This window comes from Psittacula echo (genome assembly GCF_963264785.1).
Source record: "Psittacula echo genome assembly, chromosome: Z".
NCBI lineage: Eukaryota > Metazoa > Chordata > Aves > Psittaciformes > Psittacidae > Psittacula > Psittacula echo.
Window position 1 is genome coordinate 102,084,971 of NC_137742.1, and position 27,337 is coordinate 102,112,307.

The window sequence follows — 27,337 nt, forward strand, 5'->3', positions numbered from 1 at the left end:
TTGCTGGGTTCAGCTGTTGCCTTGAACAGATGCATTGCTGTAATTTGCCAATAGGATGTATTACATCCTGATTACAGTTTCTGTTGAGTGATAGGCCAAAATTACGAGGCAGAAATGTGGCTAATCACGATAAAGAAGATAAGTCTATTAATCTACTGCCCACATTTAATATTTGCAGAACAGATGCTGTTTGTTCCCTTTCTGAGGCATCCACATGGAAATGTACTTTCATTCTGAAGACACCTTAAGGTAAATGAAAAACCTTATTGGACATTTTGATGGAGGAGGGAGAAAGCTGAAATATCTTGGAAGGTTTCTTTCTGTTTCTCAGCCCTGTTAGACTTATACAAATCAATCAGTTGGTGTACGATGAGCCAAGTGAGCTACTCCAGGCCAGAAACAGATGTCTGTGGAAGCTGAAGTGACCATTTTTAGCAGATGGATTGCCAGCATAGGTGCAAATCGTACTAGGAAAGCCTGTACCACACGAGGGATTAAGGCCTAAGTGGGCTGTGAATGGTGGTGTTGCACTCATTCCCACCAAACAATATGCGGTTCATCATGCTGCAATTGAACCATCTCTCAGTGTTTCGCATCATCGGACCATAAAGCCAAGCTTTAGATGAGGGCTGCACTAACACATTGCCCCCATTACACACTAAAGAGGTCCCAAAAGTCTGAGGTTTGGAGGCGGAGGAGGTCTCACTTCATAGCTCAGTAAGAGAGATTCCACTTCCACAATGTGGAATGGTTCCAGTCTGGGGAGATCTGTGATTTCCCTGCTTTCAGCCCCACCAAGCACTACTGCGACTGTAAGAAATGCAGTGCCAAGAGCAAGCGGAAGCGCGTCCGCTGGGGACGAGGCAAGAAAATGAGCCACTGTCGTCACGCTGAAACAGAGCTTATAGCTCACATATAATACTGACAGTGATTAGACAACGTCTCTTTTTGTGCTGTGTCCCGGAGCACTGAACTGAGATAGACTCATATTGTAATGCACAAAATGTCTTGCATCTCCTCTTCACCGCTCTCTGCAGCACCTCCGGTGCCTTGTTGCTAAATAACTGCAACAATTCAAGCTGGAGAGATTAGGTCACCCCAGGGGTATGTGCAGCAGAGCCTACTTAACACCAGCCAGTAATCTGGCATCATGCACTCCTTGGGACAGCAGGCTATAAAAACACGGCGGCGGTTTCCATGGGCTGCTCTGTGAAGCCAGGGTTGCCTGGTTCAGCTATTTTATATTCTGCAAAGGCTCACTTGCTCTTCAGAGTGAGAATTTGTTGTTCACGTGTTGCAGCTTGCTATGACTCAGAGCAGCCTTGCTGTCTCCCATGCTCAAACCACGACTTTGCCCCTGCATACAGAGCCTTTTTCTCCCTTATGCCTACCGTGGTCTCCTAAACACGTCTTGGGGTGGTTGCCCTTTCACCCCATCCCCTACCACCATCTGATTGCACTGCATAAAAGACCCCCAGTCTGGGCTTGCTAAAAGGAAGCCATCTGCTGTGTCTGATGATCAGAAGATTTTGGAGGATATTTTGCTGAGTTCTGTTGCTCCCTCCCTACTAAAACTGAATGCCACCTCATATCTGCTGCACTTGTAATGTGGGGGAATAGAAAATCCTTTGGTGATGCCAAATATAAAGCAGCCGTTGAACCGTTTCAATCTGTTCCTTGCCAGACACAGCCCCCAGAGTGCTCTCGCCACCACTGATGCTCTCCTTTGCTTTGTCACAGGCAGAGCAGAGTCTCCCCAAGACCCAAGACCTGACATACGGCAAAGCCCCCACTGGGCTGCCACACGAGGAACACCGCAGGCTCCTGTAATGCAGCCCACAAGCCTTTGTGCAGCAGCAGGGTTTTTTAAAGCCTGATGAAAGGGCTGATAAGGCCAAAGCAGGCTTTGAATACCAAACGGACACAAAACAGGGCGCTTGACTATATCGAAAATACATTAAAAATGAAAAGGAAAGCCCATGTCTCAGACAGTCATTAGCATAAATCCCAGGATGGGGCATTATCAGCACTGCTCTGATAAAGTGAAGAATGCATATTTTAAGAGGCTGACTCCCCAGGCTGTGCTGTGGGGCCCTGTAACATACAGGCTGCTATTTCTGCTTCACTTCCACTGTAAAAGGCCCTTTCCTAGACAGAAGTATTGTGCTCCAGGAACAACAGTATAATCTGGTTTATACTGATCCTTCTGAAACACTCTGAGACCTCCTGATGAGAAGTATTACAGAAAAAAATAGGTATTCTTGATTCCTTTTTTGTCTCCACCACTCCAGTACAAATGCAGTCTGTAATAGAGTCCCTAATATATCTGATCAGAGCATCAGCCGCTTGCATTCAGCAACACTAATGTGCTGTGAAGGATGATGCTGAGGAGGCCTGGAGCCTTAAAATAGAGACAGTTTCCAATTTATGTTGTGTTATTGTGATATGCCAAGCGTGAGATCCCAAATGCACCACCAATAATTGGGTTTACGCTTTCACTCTTCACGTCCCAGTCTCTTTTTCTGCTTAGTTTTTGTCAATTGTTTCTTGCATTCTTAATTATTACCAAGGAAAGATAATGCAAGCATGGGGTAAATACTTTTCCAGCAAAGCAATAGCAGACCCCAGAGATAAGTTAAGTTTTAGCCTGCAGAGCAGGTTATGTATTACGCCAGGCACGTATACCCCTGTGACTAGCTGCACTGCTCCTATTACAAACTTAAGGGTTTGACATGATACTGATAAAGTCACCCTCTTGAGGAAAATTAAGACCATTTGGTAAGGCTGAAGTATAAACAACATTTTAGAAACAAAGCCATTTAATGGCAAATTCAGATTACTCTTGCGAGAGTGATGAGTACACAGGGTGGGAAGCATTGAATTCTTGAAACACATTTTGCCCCAAATGCTCCTAAGCAGCCACTTGGGATGTATATTCATCAGCTTGGGCTGGGGTCAGGGCTGGGTGTGCTTCCACGACATTCTTTATGACAAAGATAATCTTATATTTGACCGAGGGTTTGACAAGCATGGATTTGATTACCTTGGCTGTTGCAGTGTTAGGGGAACAAGACTGTACAAACAAGAGCTTCCCTGTGGGTTTTTCAGAACGGACCCAACTGTGCTCCAGTGACGCCAAAGACAGACCAGCAGTAATGCTTTTGTACATCTCATGCTGGTTTCTCCCCATAAAGTTCTTCAGAGCAAGATCACTAGGTAGCCAGTCTGAGAAGGCAAAATTGAGGCTGGAAACAAAGCAAAACCCCACTAAATTCTCCATTATTAGTATCGTTCATTAGGCTACTTTCCCCATAAGGATTTATCCTGATTTATCTTACCACAAATAACTAATTCCTTCTCTTTCTCATTTTTCTCATGTGTATCTAATGCTGCTCAAGCAGTTGCTGTACTAGCAACAGCAAGATGGATATTCCTGTGGTCAAAATAGGACCACATGTGCCAGTATACCATAGAGACAATTCAAAGAGGGAATATGGGACCTTGCATGTTGTGCAATCTGGACTGACTTAGGGCAAATGGGGTGGTTATCTTGTATGAGTACTTTGGAGTTCCACTTCAGACCACTGCAGGAGTCAGGGGGAAATCCACAGGAAGGATAAGCCCAGTGTCTTCTGTCCCAGTTGGTTCAGCCCCTGCTGGTGAGTCATTTAGGGCACTGGGTCCCAACAGCAGTTCTCAAAGAGGGCATGGAACAGACATGCCAGGAGAAGTGACCTGGAGGAGACAGACTTAGAAAAGATAATATACTATAGATAATATACAGAAATATACTCTGATAATATAAGAAAATATATTAGAAAAGATAATACACTAGATAATATACAGAAAAATACTCTGCGAGAAGCATGTGCTGACTGAGGATAGCAAAGCCACTGAAGAGGTCAGGGTGGTGCCTTCACTTCCTCCATCCAAAGAACTCTGCTTTGACTCACTGAGATGCCTTTGAGCGGCTGAGGATGCCATTTTGGCTCAGTGCTTAGCTCTTCCTTGAGCAGTGCATCAAACCCCACACCACAGCTGGTGCTGATGAATTTCCCTCGATACTGCTGCCAGGCTTCAAGACCAGGCTCAGATTGTTGCCTCAGTACCCCACAAGCTGTCAAATAAAAGTTTATCATGGTCGCTGAAGCATTAAGGCAAAGTCTATGAGCATCGCAAGCTGTCTGCAAAGCTCTTTCCCTTTAGTTACGCCTGTCCCCACTGTCAGTCCTGTGAAAAATAACCATATTCCTTCTTTCAGGGGAAGTTTTAGTAAGTTCTGTCCAGAATTGTAACACCCCATGTAACCCTGTGCAGGAAGCTGAAAGTGTTGCTCTTGCTCCCAAATCCGTTCCTGACCTCTCTACATTTATTTTATGGGGGTGTGAAATTCTTTTTGACCTAATTACAATTCTCACTTGGCATTTTGGTGCTGGAAATTTAGACGTAGAGCTGCTGAACAAAAAAGTGTGTCAGATGCACTGTGGTCACCACTATGTCCTTTCAGAGTGGAGATGAGCAGACAAGGGCTGCAGGCACAGAGATCATTTTACATTTAAGCCAGTGTTTCATTCTCCTAATAGCCCCAAGATCACCAGAGCTCAAAGTCTTACACACAGGATTAAGAGACCTCCTAAATATAGGCTTGTTGTTGCATGGAAGGTAAAAGAACAACAGAGTTGCTGAGGACTATTTTTGAAAAACATTTATTTCTGTCACGGGTTTATAGCGAGGACTCCCAAGCCCCAGTACAACACAGTTTCCCCCTACACATAATTCTGAAGACAGTTACATTTGATGAAAAATGAAAAAGCTATACAAAGAAGCCCCCCAAACAAACAGGATGATACAAAACAGTGCCCAGTTTCTCTCTGGGCCTCTGCTGCTGAATGTTTTATCCCCACATAGATGGAGCTGCTGTGCTCCATCCCGTACTCATTGCTAGAGGAAAGTTCACTTCCTAAAGGCTCCAAATAACTGAAGATGTTGTGTTTAACTGCTTAAAAAAGCAGGGTGCACATGGGCAAGAAAAGGCTGCTAGGATTCAGTGGCTGCTATTTTTGCAGACATCATTTAAAAAGGAAATCTGTGCATTTCAGTTTTACCTCCTGAGCCCCAGCATTAAGAAAGTCAAATATAAACCCAGAGACCAATGTACATAAAATACTGAACAAGTGTCCAGACATTTCTAAGCCACTCGGTTTACTGTGCCTTGAAACCTCCAAAAACCAACAAAATCCCCACATCTGGATCATGTTGGATCTTATTTTGAAGAGGGAGGGATAGAGATGCAGCACATAGCATAGCAACTGTCAAGCAATGTTTAAGGCAAATTTTTTCCCATTTAGGAGCTGAAGAATTTTGTTTGCTTTGTTGTTTAAGCTGTTGGATAACATCTCAGCTGGACATTAAAAACTTAAGACAATTTAATCAACGTTTTGGTGAAGTTGGCTCAAGTTGATCTGAGCACAGGAGAGCAAAAAGCATTATCCCCAAGAATATCAACCTGAACAAATTTAGAAAAATTAATCGATGTTTAGAACTCCCCCAAAACTTTCTTCCCTCAGAAACCAAGTTTGAGCCCAACTAAAAGACACAGACATGCATGCACAGGAGGAAGGACACAATGGCAAGCCTCTACAAACACAACGCTGAAAAACACCAAAAGCAGATACAAACCTAAGTTCCACAGATGTGAGAACACCCACAGAGTTATGAGTAAAAAAATGGGGAAAAGAGAAAAACGAACACCCCGAGAGTGATGTTTCGTGATATGGAATGGAAAGTCCACCATATGTGAAAAAGGGAGTTCTTGTGTGCACAGACAGAAAGCTGGGGGGTTCAGTTGCCTCATCTCTCAGTTGTTAGTTTGTTGTGCCTTTCCTCCCCCTGTTAGACCCAGGTGATGGTGCCAGGAGGTTGGTATGTTTACTCATTCTGTGCATCATAGTTAGCCCCCCCTGCTTTCTTCAGCTCGCTCTTGATGTAATTCTCATCCAGCTCTTTGTGGTCACTGATCACGAATTCTTTGGCAAAGTTCTGCAAGAGAGAAAGAAAAGGTTTGCTAAAAAAGGAGATACTTACCCAAGTACCTGAAAAAAGACAGTTATCCAGCTTCCACGGCTTTATGAGCTATGTACCTACTGCGGTAGGGATGATAACAGAAATCTCTGAATGAGACTGAAGACTGGCAAAATCCAAGACTTATTCTAGAAGACTTGATTCTATTCTATTCTATTCTATTCTATGAAAGAAACCCACAACTATATGTCTACTTCTACAGTCACTGGCTGCAAGACCCAATCTTGCCCCATGCAACAGCTCTTCCTACTGATAAATGCACAGGATGGGTTAGGTCAAGTTTCCTAAGTAGTATGCAAACCAAAAAGCTCAAAAGTGTTGACCGTCTAACTGCCACTGACCCTCAGCATAATCTTGGGCAAGTCACTAATACTATCTGTGCCCTTTTTAGGACCCCTTCTTCTAAAAAAAGAACAGTGCTACACCACAGTACGCTGCAGTATCATAAACAACAAGCTAACAGGAGGATGCCTCAATTAAAGATTGAGCAACTTCAGTAGATTTACTAACTCCTCCTCTCAATTATCTAATACATGTCATGGCCAAAACCAAGATAACTGCACCAGACAGGCTGCGGGCGTTAATAGGCTCCACTATGCTCTGTGGTCTAATGATGCAAGTGACCTTTAAGGACACGCTTTATTAATACACTTGTGTGCTATCTAGCTGCTTGAATGCTTTTTGCCGCTGCTGGGATCTGGGCAAGCCCAAAGCAGCACGCTGTGATGTGAGGTTGTGAACAGAGGAAACCTTTCTCTGAAGAGATGGCTGTGAATGGGATCCCACAGTGCCTTTGGGGTACTTGTCAGGGCAGCGTCACTACAGTCAAGGATTTGTTCCTTTGTGGGGGCTGTTTCCCCTGTCTCATAGCAAGGGTGGCATGCATATGTGCACACAGGCATTCAGCAAACATCCACATTTGCCTCTTGCTTTAGCATTTTCCTTCCCTTCCTAACCACAACTGAAAACACTGCATGTGTCCTCCCCTTCCCCCCCCGAGCCCGCAGAGGTTTTAGACAGCATGAAAAACACGAGCATCCACTGGACTCTGCAGAGATAGGGGCAAACTGACGGCAAATAACCATGAATCAAAATCCCAACAGCCCTGCTGCAATGTCTCAGGAAAGCTGCAATGCTTGGCTCCCTGGGCAGCAAGCGCCCTGAAAGGTGACTGGGGCAGTGCTTTGAGAGGGAAGCAGTCATTTTGTCCGGGTCTTCCCGGCGCTAGAACAGCTCCGGCACGGCCGTGGAAGGGGGTTTCTAATTGATTTCAGACTCTAAGCCATGGGAGAGCTCTTTATTTGGCAGCGTCTCAAGGGTCTCAGTTTGGGATCAGAGTCGGGTAAAGGAGGGGGTGGAGAAGGATTCAGCTTGAAAGAGCCTCAGCACCTCTTTCATGCGGTTGAAGGAATGGAAGGGAGCGCAAAACAGCTCCCTCCCCCTCGCCAGTCTCCCAGGCTGTGGCTGATCCTGTTTCACACTGCAGGAAATCCTCACTACCGAGGAGTTGCTTGGCGGGGGGGGAAGCTTATAGCAGCTATGAGAAGCCTTGTCCGCTCTGCTTTGGTGTATCAGCAGCTAGACAAAGTCCCAAGACATAACAACTGCTTCGTAGCACCATTTTGCTCCATGCTTCAATGGTCAGCTTTTCTGGTCTGAGGACAGATAGACATTACAGGCATTCATCTGTGTCTGAGCAGGGCTCAGGGAAAATAGGAAAGAAATTGTTTATTTAGAGAAAAAAGATCCTTCTTTTGAGATGGGAAATGAAGAGGCAAACTGCCCAAAACATCAGATTTAGTCATGCTCACAAGTGTCCCACTTCCAGGTCTCCTGTGTGAGATGTCTACACAGCTCAGCTCTTGCTAAGACCAAACAAATGATTTTTGACTATTTGATGCTCACTGAGATGTGTTACCTCCATGGATTTTGACCTGAGCCTTTTCAATTTCTTTTCTCTGTGCTAGCAGGTTTAACAAATCTTCCTTCAACTCAGAAAGCAGATTATTCAGGACTACTCAACTTCACTGATAGTCTTTGCCCTGACTTTACTGAGAACTGAGAGGTAGGTGCATAAAATCATTTCTGAGAAGGATCCCATGAAAAGTGTGTGTATTTTATAAATCCATGGAGGGTTTCCTTCAGTGCCCACTCTGCAAAATCCATCTGATTCTGACATTAAAACTGCAAGTGCAACCATGAATGAACAGAGAGGAACTGAATTATACATTCCACAAACTAATCATAATTACTCAAATGTTCTTCCCAACTAGACACTTATCCAGATGAGTCCTGCGTGATGATCTCTGGGCACCAGCCACTATTTCGTGTCTATGCCACCAAGACACCTTGCAAGGTTTGAACAATTCCCCCTAGCAATAGCCAGATGGGTGATGTTTCCAGCTACTCTGATATATCCTCTTAGCTGCCTGGGCCACTTCTTGTGCCAGATTTATAGCCTCAGAGTCTGGGTCACTGTTTAATAACTCTTTGCTTTATTTGTTTCTGCTATCAGGGGCTTCTTTGGTTCTTTGCACCAACTCTAACCCACCACGATGTCTCATCAAGCATGGCCCCAAGGGGAGAAGATGCTTCTGGTGAGTTTGCTGCCTGCAGCTCCTGATTTCAATATCCTCCTTGACCCTTCTTCAGCCATAGCCTTCCTTGTAATTCTGAATTCACTGTCTGAGCTCTTTGGAGTTGAGCTTTTGTCCAGGATGCAAATCATAAGATGAAGGGAGGCATATAAGTATTTTAGAGATGGTTGACACTGCCTCCTGTGTCATCAGGGCAGGAAGACAGGAGGGACTGGGGCCCTTAGATCAGGCGACTGGGCACCCATGATCAACAGTAGCACTTTTTGGCCAAGGGCCATCTTATCCAGAGTTCACACGTTTTCACTACCAGAACTTAAAGCTGCTCACAACTGATTTAATTGGGTCTGATGTTAGCTAGACCAGGCAATGGCCCTTATTTGGCATGACTGTCATCTGCAATTATAAATAACTGATCACAGCAAACTGGCTCCTGCAAAGCAACAGGAAAAATCCCAGCTTCAAGCAGCTAACAGCAATGCCAACAGGCATCCAACTTAAGACAGATTTCTGCTCTGCCACCAGATTTTCTTTATGGCCTTAAGAGACTGGGGTGGAGAAAGTCCCTGCTTTCTCTTCTCTTGCATACACCAATACCTAATGCCTTTCAAGAGCACTGCAGAAGTTGTAGCCACCTAAGGCACAGTGCATAACCGATGCTGAGGCCCTAGCTTTGCTGACATGCATCCTTATTTTACATCCTCCACTTCCTTTTTTCTTCTCCTCCCCCTATCCTCAAGCTTTTTACAACCACAGCAAGCCCTGCAAGTGAATTCTAGCCTTTGTATTCACCCTAGAGTCACCAGCAGCCTACAGATAACAAAAACAATGATGCCATTTATCTTTATCACTCTCACACACAACAGTGACCAGTCTCTTTGCTTTGCCTCTCAAATCATTGATTTTGATGTAAAAAGTAAGGTTTACTCATGGTTCTTCAATACACCTATCTAGCACGTGCTTTACTTTGTGCCTGAGTAGCAGAGGGTCATGATTTTGCAATCCAATCCCGTGTCAACCTCTACGCGATACTACAGACAGAAAGGGCTCCAACCACGCAGGTCAGCTTGCCCTAAGTGAGCCTGCATCTCTCCCTGGGAAGCATAAGATTTGTACAGCAAGCTCAGTCCAGCCTCTCTGTTCCAGACAACTTTATGGGGGAAAAAAAGCCCAAAAAGGTGGAGTGGATTTCTTCCTCTTCCAGGCCCTGTATGTTTAGCATATGGGCCCATAAAATTTCCCTAAGTTGCACAAGGGAAAATCTGGGCGGTGCAGACACTGTACCAAAAAGGTCTGCAGAGGCCCTTATAAATCCCAGCATGGGTAGGCCTGAAGCCAGAAGGAAAATCCTTGTATCGTCTACCGACACTTGGGTTCTTAGCAGCTAGGGATGGTGCCAGGTAGTTGAGCAGCTTCCCACTGGTTTTATTTACACTGGGGCTTGCAACAACCTCCACTGATGTTCAAAATCCTCAGTTCTGCTGTGCTTAATGTCACCACTCCCATCCACTGGTAATCTTATTTTCAGTGCAGTACGGAGGAGGTGACATCTCCCATGTTTCTTATGAGTCCTATATCTGAGGTCATGGGGAAGAAAGGACATGTCCTACGGCTACAGCAGAGGTATGTTCTATCAGGGCCTCTCTGAGTACAAGGAGAGCTATAAACTGAGAAGCACCTATAACAATACATTACCATTGTCCTCTACTCTACTCTGGCTACACCAAATCTGGTCCTGTGATCAGCTGTCACAGTCCAAGCTATCAGCAAAACCTCTCTCTTCAAATCTGCTTCTGGCCAATTTTTACATGGACCAGTTCCAGCCACTGGGAGAAGCCAGCCCAAAACCTCAGGCAAACACATCTCTCAGCAACGGGAACTACATTCCAGCTGATCTGCAAATTCTTCCTATCTGTGCTGCATCCCACTGGAAAAGTCACAGGGCTGTGTGTCAGATGTGGGGGGATGAGAAGAGGCTGCTTATTCGGGCCTGAAGAAGTTACTTACAAAATTAGCGCCTTCCCTACACTAGGGCTAGGAGTTCTTGTAAATCCATATCCACATGGTATGGTCATTACAGTAAACCATAACAGGAAAAACAGTCACAATGAACAATCCCGCTCGCTTTCCCAGCAGGATCTCACTCACCCTTCTGAGAAAGACCATCTCAAAGCTATCACCATATGAGTTTGATTTTCTGACTGCTCTAACAAAGCTATTAAACCAGCTGTACTGACATGAGAAACCCAATGCACATACATGGAGTTGTATGTGTTGTATCCGTCCTGAGACCAGGGACAGTAACCCCATAAGTGCATCCTCCCTTAAGAGGTACCAGCATCAGTGCAGTGAGAAATACAGAGGAAAAGAGAAAGGTGAACAGAAAGAGATCTGGCCATGAGCTTGAAAGCAGGAACTCAGTAAACTTGTTGACATCACTAAAGCCAGACCAATTCTTCACTGAAAATAAAAATGAATAAAATGCCACGAATATTTGCTCACAGAAACAAAGCTGTTTTACCCTGAATATGCAAATAATAGAGCATATGACTTTGTGGGGGCAGCAGCGCTGACGAAAACAGGGAAGAGTAAAAAGTCATGGAAAGCAGAGTGTCAAAGGTGAGGCAGTCCCTTTGCTGAGACAGCCCTGTAGAGAAATTCAGCCCCTTGAGGAAAAAGACCTCCACATTGCCTAATGAAGGGTTAAAATCTCCTGGTAGGAAATGCAGTCATGAAGGGCTACAAGTTCACAGAGAGGAAGCAGCACTCAGAGGGAAACCAAGTCCCGTGTTCAGTTCTTGAGCATTCACGTCAAAACCAAACCGCTTTAGTGCCATTCACCACTACCTGCCCCACAACCGTTGTGCCTGGGCTTGTCCTTACTGGAAGAAAAGCACCAGAACTCCATCCCACTGCCTCTCAAAGCAAATTCACTGTAAGGCCTGATGCTCCTGTGCTTAAACTCCACAGCTGCCAGGTTTCACTGTGCAGGAATTCTTATGGCTGAACTAAACCTCGTGCTGGCAGCCGTTCCAGCCCTGACAAGCAGCTTACAACAGCCTTGATTTCTGGGCTTAAGCTGACCGACCTGTTTCTCCTGGGCCTTTGGAATAAAACAGGTCAAAAGAACAGCCCTCACAGCACAGAGAGTCCCCTGGATGGATTTGTACTAAGGCTGAATGAGCCACAGCTTATGCATATAAAGGAGGTAAAAAGCAGAACCGTCCTTACTTCCAGTGACATAAAACATGAGTTTAAGACCAGCTTTGAATGATCCCCTTTTCAGCCAAGTAGAAAATATGCCCAAAGCCTTTCTTTTCAGCTGGTACCTACTGCCAGCTGGGTACCACTCTGGCATGACAACTAGTGGCTCCCAGTGATCAAACAACAGCACAGGATACAAATGCTGCTGCGGGGTCTGCTGTATATGTGATGCTCTTTAAGCATCTGCCAGTTCACCCACAGGCACAAGGTAAGACTTTACTGATGATGACAAAATAGATGCAGCCTTAAGTCATCCTGGCTTAATGCTTCATAAAGTTCTCCAGCTGTTCAGTTTAGATCATTCTAGATTTTGACTGTACCCCAGAAATGAACTCCCAAACATGTTAAGCAACAGTTTGAAAAGCATGGGATGTTGTGTGCTACCACTCCGTACCCCTAGGTATGTCCTTGGTCTAAACAGAAGCTCAGTGAGAAAAGATTTACACAAGAAAGTCTGTACAGTTTAGTACTTAGCCGTACCCTTAAGAGCATAGAGATAAATACCCATTCCCCAGCCTGGCTTTACTCCTAACCTACTCTGAGCTGAACTACTTGTACCAGGTCACAGGCTTGATTCAGTATTTCCAGCTAAGGTAAAGAGAAAGGATGGACAATAAATGGCTATGGGGAAAAAAAAAGGAAAAAGCTACTGAATGTTCCTTAGATGGAAAATGCATTTTCCTGCAATCCAAAATAAACACAATAAATGCAAAGCCCATTTTCCAACAGCATTAAAGAGGTAATAAGGATGATCCCAAATAAGCAAGAAGACCTGATTCTCAGCTAGAACAGATCAGAAGAACTATAGCCATTTCCACCAGACGAGATCCATCCCTGTAATTTCAGTTATCACAGCTGAAAATCAATTGTCCTTTCTTCCTGACAGATTTTCTGGCAACCTCCTCCACTGACTATCAGCATTGCTTCCCAGGCCACCTCCCTATAGATTTCACAGCACCTGCTCCCCCTTCCAAGGCAGGAATACAAAAGTGACGCAACCCAGTTCCTCTCCTTGCTTTATAATACTTTATCCTTTTGTTCACAAGCCCAGAATCTGCTCTTCAACAGTTCATATCCCTTGTGTTTTCCTTATGGCAGGTGCTTCTAGGAGACTGCTAATAATCACCACGTGTGAACATTCCTTATTCTAAAATGCAGCATGGTGGGGTTTGCTTGCTAGGCGGCATTCCGGCTGACTCCCTATCACTTGGAGTCTCAGTGGAAGAACATTTACTGGCATTTGTTCAGCATTGAGCGGAGTTCAACCGTAGATTATCAGTGCATCTACAACACAGCAGAGGATAAGAAACAGGCTCCCCTCACACCCCATCTTTGGTCTTAAATAAAGAGCCATATCATCTTTTGCAGCTATTACAAGATAGTGAGAGCCCGTTGAGTTTTTACTGAGGGCTTCTCAGACTGAAGAGCAGTTGTTCTGGAATCCAACCAACCACTTCTACAGATGGCAAAATAAAAGCTGTTACCTGCTGTACAAAAGGCCTCCTTATACCACACTTCCTTGGAAGGAGAGCCATCTCACACAGGTGAAGTGCACCTATAGGCTGTGCGCTAAAGCTGCAGAAAGCCAAACTGCATCAGTAGTCTAGATTCTCTTCAGGGTTTGTAAAGAAGAAAATTCCCACTTTAGGTTACTGCTTATTCCAAATGATGAACCAGTGCTATCCAATTTGTAGTTTATCATTACAGCAAACACGCAAATGTATTTTTCTATGTGTAACTCACATCTCAATCTCTGTAAGAAGCAGCAGCAGTGGGGTGACTGGGAATGTACTTGAAGGTCAAGAGAACTAGTAAGAGTGAAATAGCCCTGAGATGAATTGCCTCCGCTAAATTTCAGTTGGATGTTCTTGTCCTTTTTCATTTTGACAGATTATCTGCAAGGTCACATGCATAAAGAAGAAAATAGTTCTGCTTTTATCCCACTGCACTCAGAGGGATTCAGTTGCACATGTAGAACTATTCAAAACAGTGGCCAAGATAATTTCCTATGGAAAGGAGATGACCATTGACATTACTTTCAGAAATGCTTTGGAGTGGGTTGTAGACATGGTTGCTCAATTGTGTATTAAGCAAAAGTTGTACTGTTTTCACATTTTAGTACAGATTAATTGGATTATGAAAACTTTCAAGTAACACCCAAGAACAGTTGAAGTTCCACCTTATTATTAACTCATTTAGACTACTAAACAAAGATGAAATAAGTGAAATTCAAACTTAAATACAACTGACCTGAGGAGGCACAGATCTTACAACAGCATTCAGGAATGCTATTCAACTCAACAGGAATAAACTGTCTAAACATATTTTTTCTAAGTCTTGGGCTTAGTGACTCTTCTATGAGTCATGTATTAGCACTCTATAATTTCATCTTCAGCTACAATTACGCAGTTTCAGCTACTTCACATGAATAGAGGTTTGCTTTCCTTTCTTCAGGTGTCATTATGGAAGTTTCTTTTCAGAATGGACCCCTTTGCAGAGTTGTCATGCTGAAACATTTAGCAACAGTTCTTACCTTCTGGAAGGATATGATTTTATTATATTCTTCATGCTTCTTATCTAAATATAATCTTCTGTATCATGCAAACCACCAATGAATTGAGAGAGACTGCGTTCTCATCCTTCATATTATCCTACTGGGAGATTTCTTTACATAGGCAAGAACACAATTATAGAGGGAGATTATTTCAACGCTCAGCCTGTTTTCCAAGCACCTAAGAATGATCATTCCTCAGGCAATGGAGAGCTGGCCCTAGGTTTAGTTGAAAGAGCTAATCTTGCTTTGAATTCTTCTTCATGGGAAACATGCTAAATGTTAGCATCTTCTCCAATAAAGTCAGCTTTTCGGCAGCATCTTTTTGCAGCCTTACACAATTCAATTCTCTTGTGGCTGCTGCTTGGACTGAGACCAGCTCAAAGGACTCTGGGAGGCCTCGACAGAGTTAAATGATAAGCTCAGTTGAGGCAGACACATTCAAGTGAAGCCCTTCCGACGCACATACTAAGATCGTTTCTCTTTTTCCCTGATAAGTTCAAGGCCAAACAGAAGATCGTTCAAATCTAGTTAGTTACCAAAAGCTGTTAGTTAATTGGTACTGATAGAGACTTCAGACTTTAGTCGATTAGGTCCATGAAGTCATTGTGCAGAGACAAAAAGCCTCAAAAGAAGTTTAAACAAGGGTGTGGATTTTTATGTTTATTTTACCTGCTTAACTTAATATTGCCTTGTTCTCTGTCATTCCTTATGTTATTTCCATACCAAGGAAGGAGATGGGAAACAACTTAATGGTGACAAGGATGAGAGTGCATATATTCCCTCCTTAGGAAATAGTTAAGACAGCCTTACACTCAAAGGTGCTTCTTTATGCCTGAATGCTCAAAGGGCAAATATTAAGCCTTCCTAGTAGGAAGACAGGCAATAGGGAACTGTCTTCTTTTTAAAGGATTAGCTACAAAGTTGAAGGATGATCCAGTCCCTTCCCCTCTCTGCCCTTCTGCTGGTGCTTGTAGAGCTAAAAGCAATCAGAACTGGTGGTTAAAAACAGAAGGAAGAGGTTACCTGTACTACTTCTTTGACCAGAGTCTTATCGGTCCCAGTTTTGGCTCTCTGCAGGCCACTGACATCCTCTCCAATCCAAGTGATAAGGGCAAACTTGACTCGCTTGCTCATGGCATCGCCGGTGGTGAATCGGACAAAGCCAAACAATCTAACATCATCTGGAGAGACAAAGCAAAAGGATAAAATGATTAAACCCAGAAACATCCCTGCTTTGCTGTTTTCCAGGGTGAAAACTGAAGACCAAGCCTGATCCTGTGTTACAATTCCATCATTTGGGATCAACAGGAGCTCTGCTCTTAGGGCCTTCACAGTGGCCATTGTGCAAATCTCATCCTTTCCCCTCCCTCCCTTCTGCAACATTTCTGGCTCACTTGTACTATGAGTTTAGAAGAAGGAGGGGAGAAGAAGGAGCAAAAGAAAAATCTGCAATTACTTCCCCAGATGCGTTTCAGTACTGCTTCCAAAGCTCCGTGGAGAAAGGCCTTGGATTTTAGAACTATTCTGATCTCTGTTTCATGGCTGGTTTCTGCTATATCACATCAGACTAGAGCTGTTTAGCCTGGCCATATGTGTAAAAAACCTTGCAAACTCCTTGTCTCAAAGAGTTTATTCCTTCATTCCAGGATGACTCACCAGCTGCAGCATTCGGATGCCTTCGTGATCAAAGGCCCTTAGAACATCATAGCATCCACTCATATTCCCAGCCTCAGTAACATGCACGATGCTGGAGCCTCCAACCAGGATTGTGCAGAAAAGCAGAGCAGATGGACAGTTGTGCAATCATGGAATATACCTAATCATAGCTACTTCATCTGTTACAGGTCACTCAAGACCTTTTAAGTTAAGATGACTCAAAATAGAAGAACAAACTTGCCGTTTGACAAGAATCATGTTAAACCTGGTTACACTTGTTGTGACCAGTTCAACATGCTTTATAGTTATTTATTTGCTGTCTTGACTACTGCCAAGTGAAGACGAAAGCTCCAGGTGTAGTAACATTCACCAGCCCATCCTTAGCTCCATTACAGAATGCTCCATGAACAGTCAAGACAGCCCCAGGAGCTCTGGGGAGAAGCAGCTCTAAATTGCTCACCCCCAGAAAATAAGCTGCTAGAAATCAGTGCAAAAAAACCCCAAAAGTGGGATGTTCTCCGAAAGCTGACAGATCCCAGAGCTTATTTAGCACCTTGTTTTGTCAAAATGTGAGTAAAGACAACTTCCCCTTGATAAAAGGTAAGATGTTTTTAAGTCTGGACAAACAAATCTACCTATGCTCTCTCTATTTTGTTCTCTGTTTGCTTCTTTGCCACTGACAGAAGACTACTGAGGAAAACTGGAAGACAGACATAGGGGAGTGTGTGAGCCAGTTCAGGGTTTGAAACAAACTCCTCTGAAGACTTCAAATTTGAATCAAAGAGAAATCTCATCCAAAGGAAAAATCCAGATGGAACTTTGAAAGGAGAGTAAGAGTCATGTGTATTGACACTGCAGGCAAACACAACCTCTCTCTCTGATACCTATTACTGGCAACTACAAGAAACACACAGAGAGGCTCCTGTTTCTGACAGTAAATCCTCTTCCCAAGATTGATTAGAACCATAAATGAACCGACAGCCAGGAAATACCCAAGGTGAAGAGAGGCAGTAAATCCCTTAACGTTACTATGAAAAAAACTTGCTTTCCCAGATCTGACAGCAAAGGAGGCCATGCTCTGCTAAGAATTGTGCTGTGGTTCCCAGAGGAACTCAGTGCTCGAAGGCATTTTAATGTCATCAAGTCCTGGCCCCTACTACACTGTAACCGTGTCACAGCCCTTCCCATGGACCCATCACTTTCCACCTTGAGTATTTAGGTGTTTCATCCCTGCCCCTTCTGCCAAAGCGTGTTGCACATCCTGAAGAGAGTTCTTTACAATATGCCTCTTTATAATAAAGATAATGCAAAAATATAATGAATGTGAAAAAGCAATGATTTTTCACAGCAACATAGAAAGCAAGTTGAAGGAATTTAGCTGTCAGCATGAACTTTAACTTGACATGGACCCACAGATCACTGACAGCAGCAGGATTTGCTTCTCAGCAGAAGAGTTTTAGTGCTTCCCCATCCTGCCTGAAAGCAGTTTGATCAAGAGATCCAATTCCACGTGGGCTTTTATCTATTAGCTCACCCACTACTCAGTGACTATGAGCAACTCTTACTTCATACTGAGTAGCAAGAAGTTTAATGAGTAACTGAGGTTAGATGTGAGGCTCTGAGTCACTGTCTTAAGCAGAATTTACCTGGGGCTGGTTTACTTGTGGGGGCTTGAAAGGTTACACCCAAGCTGTATGCTTTCTCCTCCTGTTTCCCAATGGAGGTTGTATCCCCACAGTAGGCAGAACAGACTCTTCAGCTGCCACAATTTTCATTCAATGCACTTAATATAAAGTACCAATATGTGATGCTTTAACTTGAGGAGAATTTCAGCAGCTGCAGATAAATCCAAGAGGGAATGTGAACTGGAACCCTTAGCAATTAACATGCCTGATTTCCTAAAAAGGCCACAAGGACAGATGTGGAGGTTTTTAGCACTTGTTCAGCCTGGGTATGAGCCCCTCCAATTGCAGGGCAAAATCCCTGAGCAGAAGTGGTTGAGTTTCACAATTAGCCTGAAGCATGTTCAGAGTGATAACGGTATCAAAACCCAAGTTCTTTTATACTCCCAGATTTCCTCTTTCATAGTTAATCAGTTCCACCCTGCCAATCACATCACTGCACTGGAAGTCATCAGTGCCATTAGTGCCAGCTCCCCTAGAAATATCAAGGCATTAATACCCACCCTCCTTTCCACACAAACCCAATTCTAGTGGGTTCAGGAATTTACTCTGTGTGTGTGTGTGACAGATCATAGAGAGACAGCAGATTTCCTCTGAAAGAGGAAATCCTGCCTAGCTCTACACAACCACCATCCTAGTCACTAAGCCATGAATTTCAGGGCAGAAAGAAACAAATAACAGGTCTGGGCAGAAGGGAAATAGCAGCTTTATTTCAGCAAACAAAGAGCAGAAATTAACAATGTTAATTCCTACTAATAGCACTACTCCTTTAACCATGGTTGTACAGCATGACGAGGCTATGCAAACAATTAAAAGTTCAATGAATGCCTTAATGAGCATCACGTAGTATTTTTCTCCAAACCCTTTACTTATCAGTGGGCAGGATTTTCCAAATATACTGACTAAGCTGCCCTTGGCTGTCAACAAAGCTCGATGCCAAGCTGCAGAGATTTCCTTGATGGTATTCTCTTTCTCATCCACTCAAACCCTTTGGTTCGGCTGTACTAAAAAACTCCCCATTAGATCAGAATGCCCTGACTCATCAGTAAAAGATAATAGCTGCAGGAAAGAAATACAGTCAAAAGCTTCATGGTTCTTAGTCTTACAGCTCTGAATGGCAAGCCAGGGACATGCTAAGAGAAGGCCACTGCTCCCAGCTTCACCTGCTTGCTAAATCAAGGTCACATACAGCAAGGCAGCTGCTGGAATGATCTGCTTTTGTGTTGTGTCCAACAATGAGTTGCTGATAGTGCATGACAGGTTTCATGAGGATTTATTTTATTTGTTTCAATTGGATTCATTTTAGATTAATTTGTCAATTTTCCACCTTGTCAGTCACCCCTGTAGTCACATGACTGGAAGTGCAGACAGAAAACCTTCCCTAACTCTCACTACGCTGCTTTTTACCTCTTTAACCCTGTACTGAAGCCTGCATCTCTGATGCAGTGCTGCCCTGCACTGTGCTGACATGTTCATTAAGTCATCTGAGACAAGTACAAGATGTTTGACCTCATGACCATAACCCCAGGACATGCTGTAGCTGGGGCACCCAACCTTTTGCATGGAACCTGAGGGGGGTGAGAGGGTACTCAGGACATGAGAGCACAGGGAGGATGACCCCATGCTGACTTCTCCAGCTCTTCCTGCTCCAGAGGAACCACCAGCAGTGATTCATCAGAATGAGTCACTGCTACTCCAGTGGCAGTGGTCCTGTGATGATCTCTCTCCTGGCCTGGGTATATACTGGAGGGCAGTGGGAGGAAACAGGGCATCCAGCTAAATTTTGTTCCCTTTTCCTGAAGGAAGGCACAGTTGTGTTAGTTGGCCAGAAGTAAGGGCCAGGCAAGCCCCAAAACAAAAAGCATGCCAAAGGTCTAATGCTGCTCTTTACCTGCTCCTAAGCCTAGCACAGGATGTTAAATGCAGACCCACAGCCATGTTATTTTGGTTAAGCATCACAAAACTAAACTAAAATTAAAGCAAGAGCTACTATTTCAGTGCAGAACTCAACCTGATCAGCTCCTACCACAAAAATTGATGAGAACATTCCCTAAAACAACCTCCTGTCCACTGCAAGGGACAACCTAAGTCACTGGTCAAGCTGTCAGCCCGGAGATCACTGTCAAACATATGCCACTTGAGATGAGCCTCCCAAGAGCACAACTTCTACAGCAAGCGGAGCAGGGAAACACTACAAAGACAGTGTGAAATTCCAATAAGCCATCATGGCCCCAGGTCTTCCTTTATAAACAGGCATTAAGGGAAAGCAGGCAAGATGCACATTAAAGAGGAAAAACAAAAGCAATAGGAGACTGATTTACAAAGCCCATTTTAGCAACTGAAGATGTTGCCAAATGCAGATAATCACCTATCTCATTATACATCGTCGTGCATTTTTACAAATCTTTCCTACAACTTACGGTGTCAGCGTAATCTTGGTGATCTCCCAACTCTTAGCTCCTCAACTTTACATGCAGGCGAGGCCTTACAGGACAACTGTCATAAGCCCAAAAGAGCTTGCATTTATCTTCGGAACCAATTCTGTTTCTATTTCCTTCCTAATATTTTATGTGAACCAGAAGTTATTTTATATGGTATTTATTTTAGACTAAAGATTGTCAGTTCTTCCTCGTGCTGAATGCACAGTGTGGTTTTGGTCTGATCTTTTCAGACACATGAATAACTATCCCATTTCATGCTGTCACTGCAATTATTTATCTGGACTGAGGCTTTCCAAATAAAAGGCTCGTTATTTCTTTAGTCAGAGATGCATTGAAAAACAACTGTTCACATGTGGCATGGTGGGGGAAACAGAGTCTTCCGACGTCTCCATTACTTAATGGCAGAATACATACTTCCAAGACAATAAACCACAGACAGACACAATGCACTGCTCTGCTGCTTCATAATATGGAAACTGAGATATAACTGACACACACAGAAGTTTACGTAGGTGTTTCTGGACAGACTTTGAGTTCAGTATCTCAGTTGAATGTCATTGTACTCTTCTCAGTAACAGCCCAGCTATGAGACTTTGAAATTAAACACAACAACAAAAATACCCCAAGACCCTTCACATCCTTCCGTACAATAACCTTCAACTCTTATCTGTGATTCTGGATTCAAATCCACCAGCTCAGCTGTTTGGGGGTTTTTTTAAGTGTACTGATGGCACGTACTACTAAGCACCAAATTAATGCTACATCTGGATCTGTGCCATCTGCAGAGGCAAGAGCTGTAACTGTGAAGTAAAATGGATCAAAAGCCTTGAATTAAGTCCTTCTTTAATGCAGAAGGAATCTGTGCTGTTAAACCCAACCCAAGCCAGAAGACACAGGGGATGTCTATACTGTGTGTTTAATGACTTCGACACAATATCCTCAACTTTAGTCTCCAGAATCTTTGGGTCAGACAAAGGCCAATACAGTCACATGCACTGGTGACTGCAAGAAGTGCCATCAGCAGCCACCTCCCAGTCACATAAGGACTTTACTGTACCAGTGGTTTAAGCCAACCTCCTTGACTTTACTTTGGGATTGGCTGGAGGAGAGGTGTTCGCACATCTGTGGCTGGTATTTGGATGGCAGAGAAGACTAAAGCAGAGTCTCCTACCTCCCAGCCAAGGTGCCTGAGTTGTCTTATGGCCTGACACAGACCTGGACAGCAACAGTACAACAGTGACTGATATGCAGAAGTCCAGGGTTCAGGCTGTGTTTGCAGAATCATCCTGGGCGATAAAGAAGCTTTTCTCACTGTGTTTTCTTCCTTTAAGAGTGGCAATTGCTGTCTCCAAACAGCGCAATAGGAGAAGGAGGACAGTCTCCTTATGTAGTTCCTTAAACTTTTCTGCTAGCACACAAAGCTTGGTGAATAGCTTAGGAAGAAAAAGCCTCCACCCCAGGGTATGTTACATGTAGGTCTGATGTGCAAGGTGTATCTGAGAGCATAGCAGGGAGACTAACAAAGCCTGCTCAAGGCACTCTGGGCGCTGCAGCAGTTCCTGGCTCAGGGCATGGGCCTCACTGCCCCAGGAGCTCAGCATCTCGGGCTGTCGCGTGTTGCCCCAGTGGCAGCCCACAGAGCCTAGGTGGAGGCTTGCAGAGCTGGTTCTAACACGGTCTTTTTGAACTGCTACTTCCTTTAAAAGAAGCAATTTCAGTTTCTTGCTTTTCCCTTTGTCCTCAGCCACCCTCATTCCCCGAGGAGGTTTGCAGAATCAGCAATGGGCTGGGACATGGTCTGCGCCACAAGGGTTACGTATAAGGGGAAGAAAAGGCAAAAGTACAGGCCTGCTAGCGACAGCTCCCTCCAGGCCTTCCCAACCTCCCTTGTTGCACAAGGCAGGTTCTCCACCACAGGCAAATGTCTCCCAGACTGGTACAAAAGACCTTCTTGGTCTCAAAGCCACAGGAATTAGCACACACTGACACTGCCTGCTCTGTAATTTAATGCCCTGGAGGGGAGCAATATGTACCACATGCCAAAGATGCTTTTAATAAGAATGGTTATTAAGGAAAGCAGGGGACACAGATGTTTGCCACTCAGAACAGCACTGAAATAGATGGTGCAGAAAGTAGAACAGAGCAAGCCTGACAGAGGGGCCTGGTGACACTTCACATGCTGAGGCTTTCAACTCCAGCTCCTGCTCTCACCTTCCAGCACGAAATTAGGCTCAGCTTCCACTAGAGGCAGCTGCAGTGTTCTGTGGCTTTCAGGGCAGTGTTTTTCACAAAACAGGGATTCAAAACAAGGAAGTTTATTCTGATAACAGGTTTTTTCAATCTTCTAATCACATTGTCTGAAGCTGTTTGCACTGACAGTAGCTCTTGTCCCCTCCAGCAAAATGTAGGAGATGGGGTGTGAGCCAGGAAGGAAGAGACGTTAGCAATAGGAAGGGATAACATTCAGCTTCTCTTCCCACCCCTTCCTACTGTCTTTTACTGACTTTGTTTCAGTAGAAACATTCCAAACAGCTCTACTTCTTAGTAACATTTGGCACCTTTCTTCCAGATGGGAAGGAAGGCTCTAACTTCATTGCTGGCACCTGCCTTGTTTTGTGACTGCGTTTAGTGGCCCAGGAGAAGATGCTGCACAAATGAAGGCCCTGAAACTTGTGTCTTTTGCTTCCCCAACTGCTGCACCAGGTTCCTGGCTGGAGGAAGATCCTTTCCAGGGCTCAGCCAAGGGCCCAGTACCTGCCTTTGCCTCCAGCAACTGTGCTCCAGAGGTAGGTTGAGAAGAACCTCTTGCCCCTGGTCTGCCAAGGAGCAGCCCGTACCAGGTGCATGAGAAGGAACAGGGAAAGAAGGAAAAGGAACAGAAAGCAAAGGAGCAGCTATAAGGGATTTAGTTCCACATTAAAGGTTAACAATAGGCCAACCATCAGCCCCACAGGTGCTCTTCTAACTCTTCCTTTTCTGTGCTTATGCCTAAAATATGCAAAAATTACTTTTTGCTGTAAAAATACTTCAGTACTGAGCCAGCCTGGCACTTTGCTGGTATAAAACAAGTTTTCCTTAAAATGTGTTTTAATACTCTGTTTATAAATAAGGATTTGGCACATGAAAACAATGGCAAGAAGACAAAACTGGCCATATTCCACAGTTCAGCATGTGCCTCCATTAGCTGTTATATGCCTCCTACCCAGCCCAGCCGGTGCCTGCTCTCTGCCTACTTAGTCTATTGATAAAAGTATTCCCCTTGCTACAGAAGGGAAGATAGGAACTATTCTTGAGAATGTGCCACTCCAAACAAAACATTAAAAACCAGTTCAAACAGAATAAGACATGGAGTCTTTATTTCCTGTCCTTAAAAACAAGGACAGAAAACAAATGGCGAAAGTTCCTCTGCAAGCCTCAGCTGTCTGGAGATGCTGTTATTTTGTCTACAAGAGGAGACAGAGAACCTGCACTTAGATACTGAAGCAGTTGACCTTTGAAGAAAAATTATAACCCTTTAGATAAGGTTGGTGTGAGCACCAGAAGTGCTGAGCCCTGGATATTTCCCTGTATGCCAGGTAATACTTCTTTTCCATTCGTTGCCCATTAAAAAGAGTTGAGTGGGAAGCAGTTCTTGCAGGACAGGGCACCAGGTCTTCTGACATCAGCTACAAGAGGATCCTTTTGTGTTCTGAGCATCTCCCCTGTGATGCCAAGCTCTCAAGACCAGCTACAAACAAGTAGGTGTGCTAATCCTAGTAAGACCCCACTGCAAATGCCACAGCAGAGCAGCCTAAACCGTCTTGATTTAGTGGCTGCTTTCCAAGGACTAGAATGTATTTTCCTCCTGCGATATTTATGGACAGAGGACAGAGCAGACTGGTCCTGCCCTCACTGAAGTTAGTGGGAATTCTCCCATTCACCTCAGTAAAATACTGAGTAATCATTCAACTCAGTAAAATACAGCCAAGCCCTAGGACTTGACAGACCAAATTTGGATAGGCGCTGGTGTTGCAATGGCTGTGGTACTCTGAATGCATTGCTCCAGGACTCACCCCACCTTGAGAAGGGAGAGACTGCTCAGCACACAGCTCCTCACAGTACAGACACGTAAAGCACAGGTTAACCGCAGTACTCGATTGTGGAGAAGCTCGATGAGGGAGGAACGCTTTGTTATAGCCCAGTATTAGTTACAAACACTTCATATCTCATGCCAGTTTATGACATTGTTAAATAGCAGCCGAAGTAGGAGCTTAAGCTATACCATCCCCCCCTCCCCAGTAGCTGCTTTGAGGAAAATCACAGCTCACTTTCGTAAAACACATTAAAAGTTAAGATCAGATGAAGTTAAATATTCCTCAGTTTATTTTCATTTTCCCCAGGCTTTGTTTCTCCTGTTAATGTTCCACAACCAACAGTTCAACAATCAACTGCCACGTTTAAACCCAGAGCCACAACTGTTGCGGCTGTGCAACGCCACAGACACGACTGTTTTCAGTGCTGTATTGTTCGAGCTGACCTTCGGCAAAACCACTCTCTTCTTGGGTTTAATGTTCCTAAAAGACCCAAGCGAGCCTTCTAACTGCAGCTACTTTAGCGCTATGAACACAGAAGAGTTCTATTGCAAAATGATCTGCATGCCTGCATCGTTTTATCCACAAAAATGGAGTCTTTTTTGCTTTGGAGCTGCAGCACTGACCAAGGAGACCGATGCTAATCAAGTGTTTTATCTTGCTTATGAATGAGAACCGAAGAAAAACTGTGCAAAGGGGAGAAAAGAGCCCAATAGACCTGAAGTTAAGGGTGAGACAAAGGACAGGCAGGACGGTGGACTTCAGCGAGTTGCACTCAGTGGCGGCTGGAAGCCCATCGTGCAGGACAGCGCAGACGCGAGGAAGCAGCGGCTCTAATTCCAGTTTACCCAAGTTTTTCCACATCCTTTCCCCCCTCCCTGCACCAGGCAGCGAGCAAGATGAAAAGGTGCTAAAGGGAATTAAGACAGAGCTTACCCGTGCACTTCCTTTTAAAGGTTTCATAGTCTACCCCTTGGTCTCCGGGGACGATGGTAGAGCCGTTGTATTTAAAAGTCACCCTTTGGGAAGAGGAAAAGAGAAGGGGAGTGATACGTTTAACAGTCAGCCTTTGGGATGGGGCAAAGTGAAGGTGAATAATTCATCTAAGAGTTAGCCTTTGGGAAAGGGGAAAGGGAGGGGGAATAATACATTTAACAGCCTTTAGAAAGGGGGAAGAGGAGATAGGGAAGAATACACTGAAACCCATCCTTTGGGAAGAGGGATGAGGAGAATGTCTATCAAAGTCACCCTTTCGGGAGGGGGCAGAGAGAAAGGCACCGAGCACCGTGCTTCCTTACCAGTTCACGTCGGTGGCATCGTCCCTGACGAGGTTGTACGCCTCTCTGCACGCCTCTTTGTCGATTTTGGTGGCCATGGGACCGTCTGTGCTGGGGAGGGGGGGTGAGCGGGGCGCGGAGCTGAGCGGGGGGGATCCGCTGCCTATGCTGCTGCTAGCGCTACCGCTGCTGCACCGCACCGCACCGCACCGCCCCGCGCAGCGCAGCGCCACGCAGTGCCGAGCCCGCCGCCGCCGCAGACCGCCCCGCTGCTACCGGCTGCCAATGGCTCCTCGTCGTGCGCCGGGCCGGGCGGGGCGGCCGGGGTGATGCAATAGGCCGGGGACGGGGACCGGGAGCGAGGAGGGGGGGGCACCTGCCCTGGAGCCGCTGCAGGGATGCGCTTTACCGGTATTGCTGCAGCCCCCCGATGTCTTTGCAGCCCCTGACGGCCGGGACGAGGAAGGAGCGAGAAGCGATGCGCACGATGCTGCAGCCGCGGCGGGAGCGGCGGGGCCGGGAGCCGGGCCGGGCGCACGGGAGGTAGCCGAGCCGGACAGCAGGTAAGAGAGCGGGGGGCGAGGGGATGAGGATGGGGACTGTGCCAGCCACGGGGCCGGGCAGCGTGAGTGAACACTGCCCTCGTCGGGAGCCGGGGACCGCTCCGGGCTTCTCACACCGCCGGCGGGGGGCGTGTGGGGGACACTGTGGGCTGTGACAGCTCGGTATTGCCCTGGCTCCGTGTGTGTGTGTGTGTGTGTGCACGGGTGTGTGCGCTCACCCCGTTTGAAATGCAGCGATCTCCCCCTACCGGGCTGCTCCTCCGGCTTTGCCAGCTGGAAACACGAGATCTAACCCAAGTCAATGCGCTTAGGAGGCATGCTGCGGTTCATGCGGTAGGATGAGGGATGCTTGTAAGATCGGTCCTATGTCCACAGAAACAGAGGCAGAGCGTTGCAGAGCTCAGCTCGGAACAAATGTCAGCGGTTGCTGTTGTGGCCAGGGATCAGAATTGCAAACACCGGTCCCTGTGTGTGTTGCTGGGTTTCTACCTTAAACAGGGAGCTGCTTATAGCAGATTCAATGAAAACTACGTTCCAGGACAGAAAAGTAACACTTTTTTGTTGTTCTTCCAAAGTTTGCAGTGAGATGTTCATTATTTATCTCACATCAGTATGCTGTATATGCAAAGCCTGAACAGTAAGAAAGCTCCTTACACACACAGCTCCTCAGTGTTCTCAGACATCCCAAGGAACGAAATCACCCGAGTGTGAGTTAAGCACCAGGCACACCATTTACTGCGGTACAACACGAAGCCCTAATCCTGAACGTGGCTTATTGCTGAATGACGCGAGGTTCCCAGAGCACCAGGGCTCAAAACATGAGCGTGTTGCTGCAGCGCATCTCCGTGGTGTAGATGAGGTCATAGGGAAGGGAGAAATATTCCTGAAGTCAGTACAAGGGTAGGACATGGTGAATCATGCCCAAGACTGCAGGCTCTGGATGATAATATAATCACACATTAGTAGTTCTGAATTTCTATTGATTTTCTTTTGGAACTGCCTTTAGGAACACTTTTTCTTCTTTTAAAAGCCTTTATGCTGACCATTATCTGCTCATAAGCATATTTTATCCCCTGTAGTCACCATTTAGCATCCCTTTGGCATCACCTTGCTGCTGTAACACCGGTTGTCCTTGGCCTTTCAGGCTTGATCCTC

General features: G+C 45.2%; 1 protein-coding gene across 1 annotated transcript; it reads right to left on the minus strand.

Moving 5' to 3' along the window:
- Positions 1-4,724: 4,724 nt before the first annotated feature.
- Positions 4,725-25,759, minus strand: COTL1 (coactosin like F-actin binding protein 1). Its single transcript, XM_080637134.1, has 4 exons — positions 25,641-25,759; positions 25,279-25,361; positions 15,517-15,674; positions 4,725-6,039 (listed from the first exon to the last, which is right to left on the minus strand). The coding sequence occupies exons 1-4, from the start codon at positions 25,715-25,717 to the stop codon at positions 5,929-5,931; spliced, it is 429 nt and encodes a 142-aa protein (XP_080493260.1). The 5' UTR covers positions 25,718-25,759; the 3' UTR covers positions 4,725-5,928.
- Between the last annotated feature and the right edge of the window lie 1,578 nt (positions 25,760-27,337).

Excerpts from the sequence above, each read along its gene's own strand:
- COTL1 (XM_080637134.1), bottom strand. The coding sequence starts at position 25,717 with ATGGCCACCAAAATCGACAAAGAGGCGTGCAGAGAGGCGTACAACCTC. Across the intron at positions 25,362-25,640 it reads GATGCCACCGACGTGAACTG|GGTGACTTTTAAATACAACG; the intron begins GTAAGGAAGCAC and ends CTCTTCCCAAAG. Across the intron at positions 15,675-25,278 it reads CTTTAAAAGGAAGTGCACGG|ATGATGTTAGATTGTTTGGC; the intron begins GTAAGCTCTGTC and ends TTGTCTCTCCAG.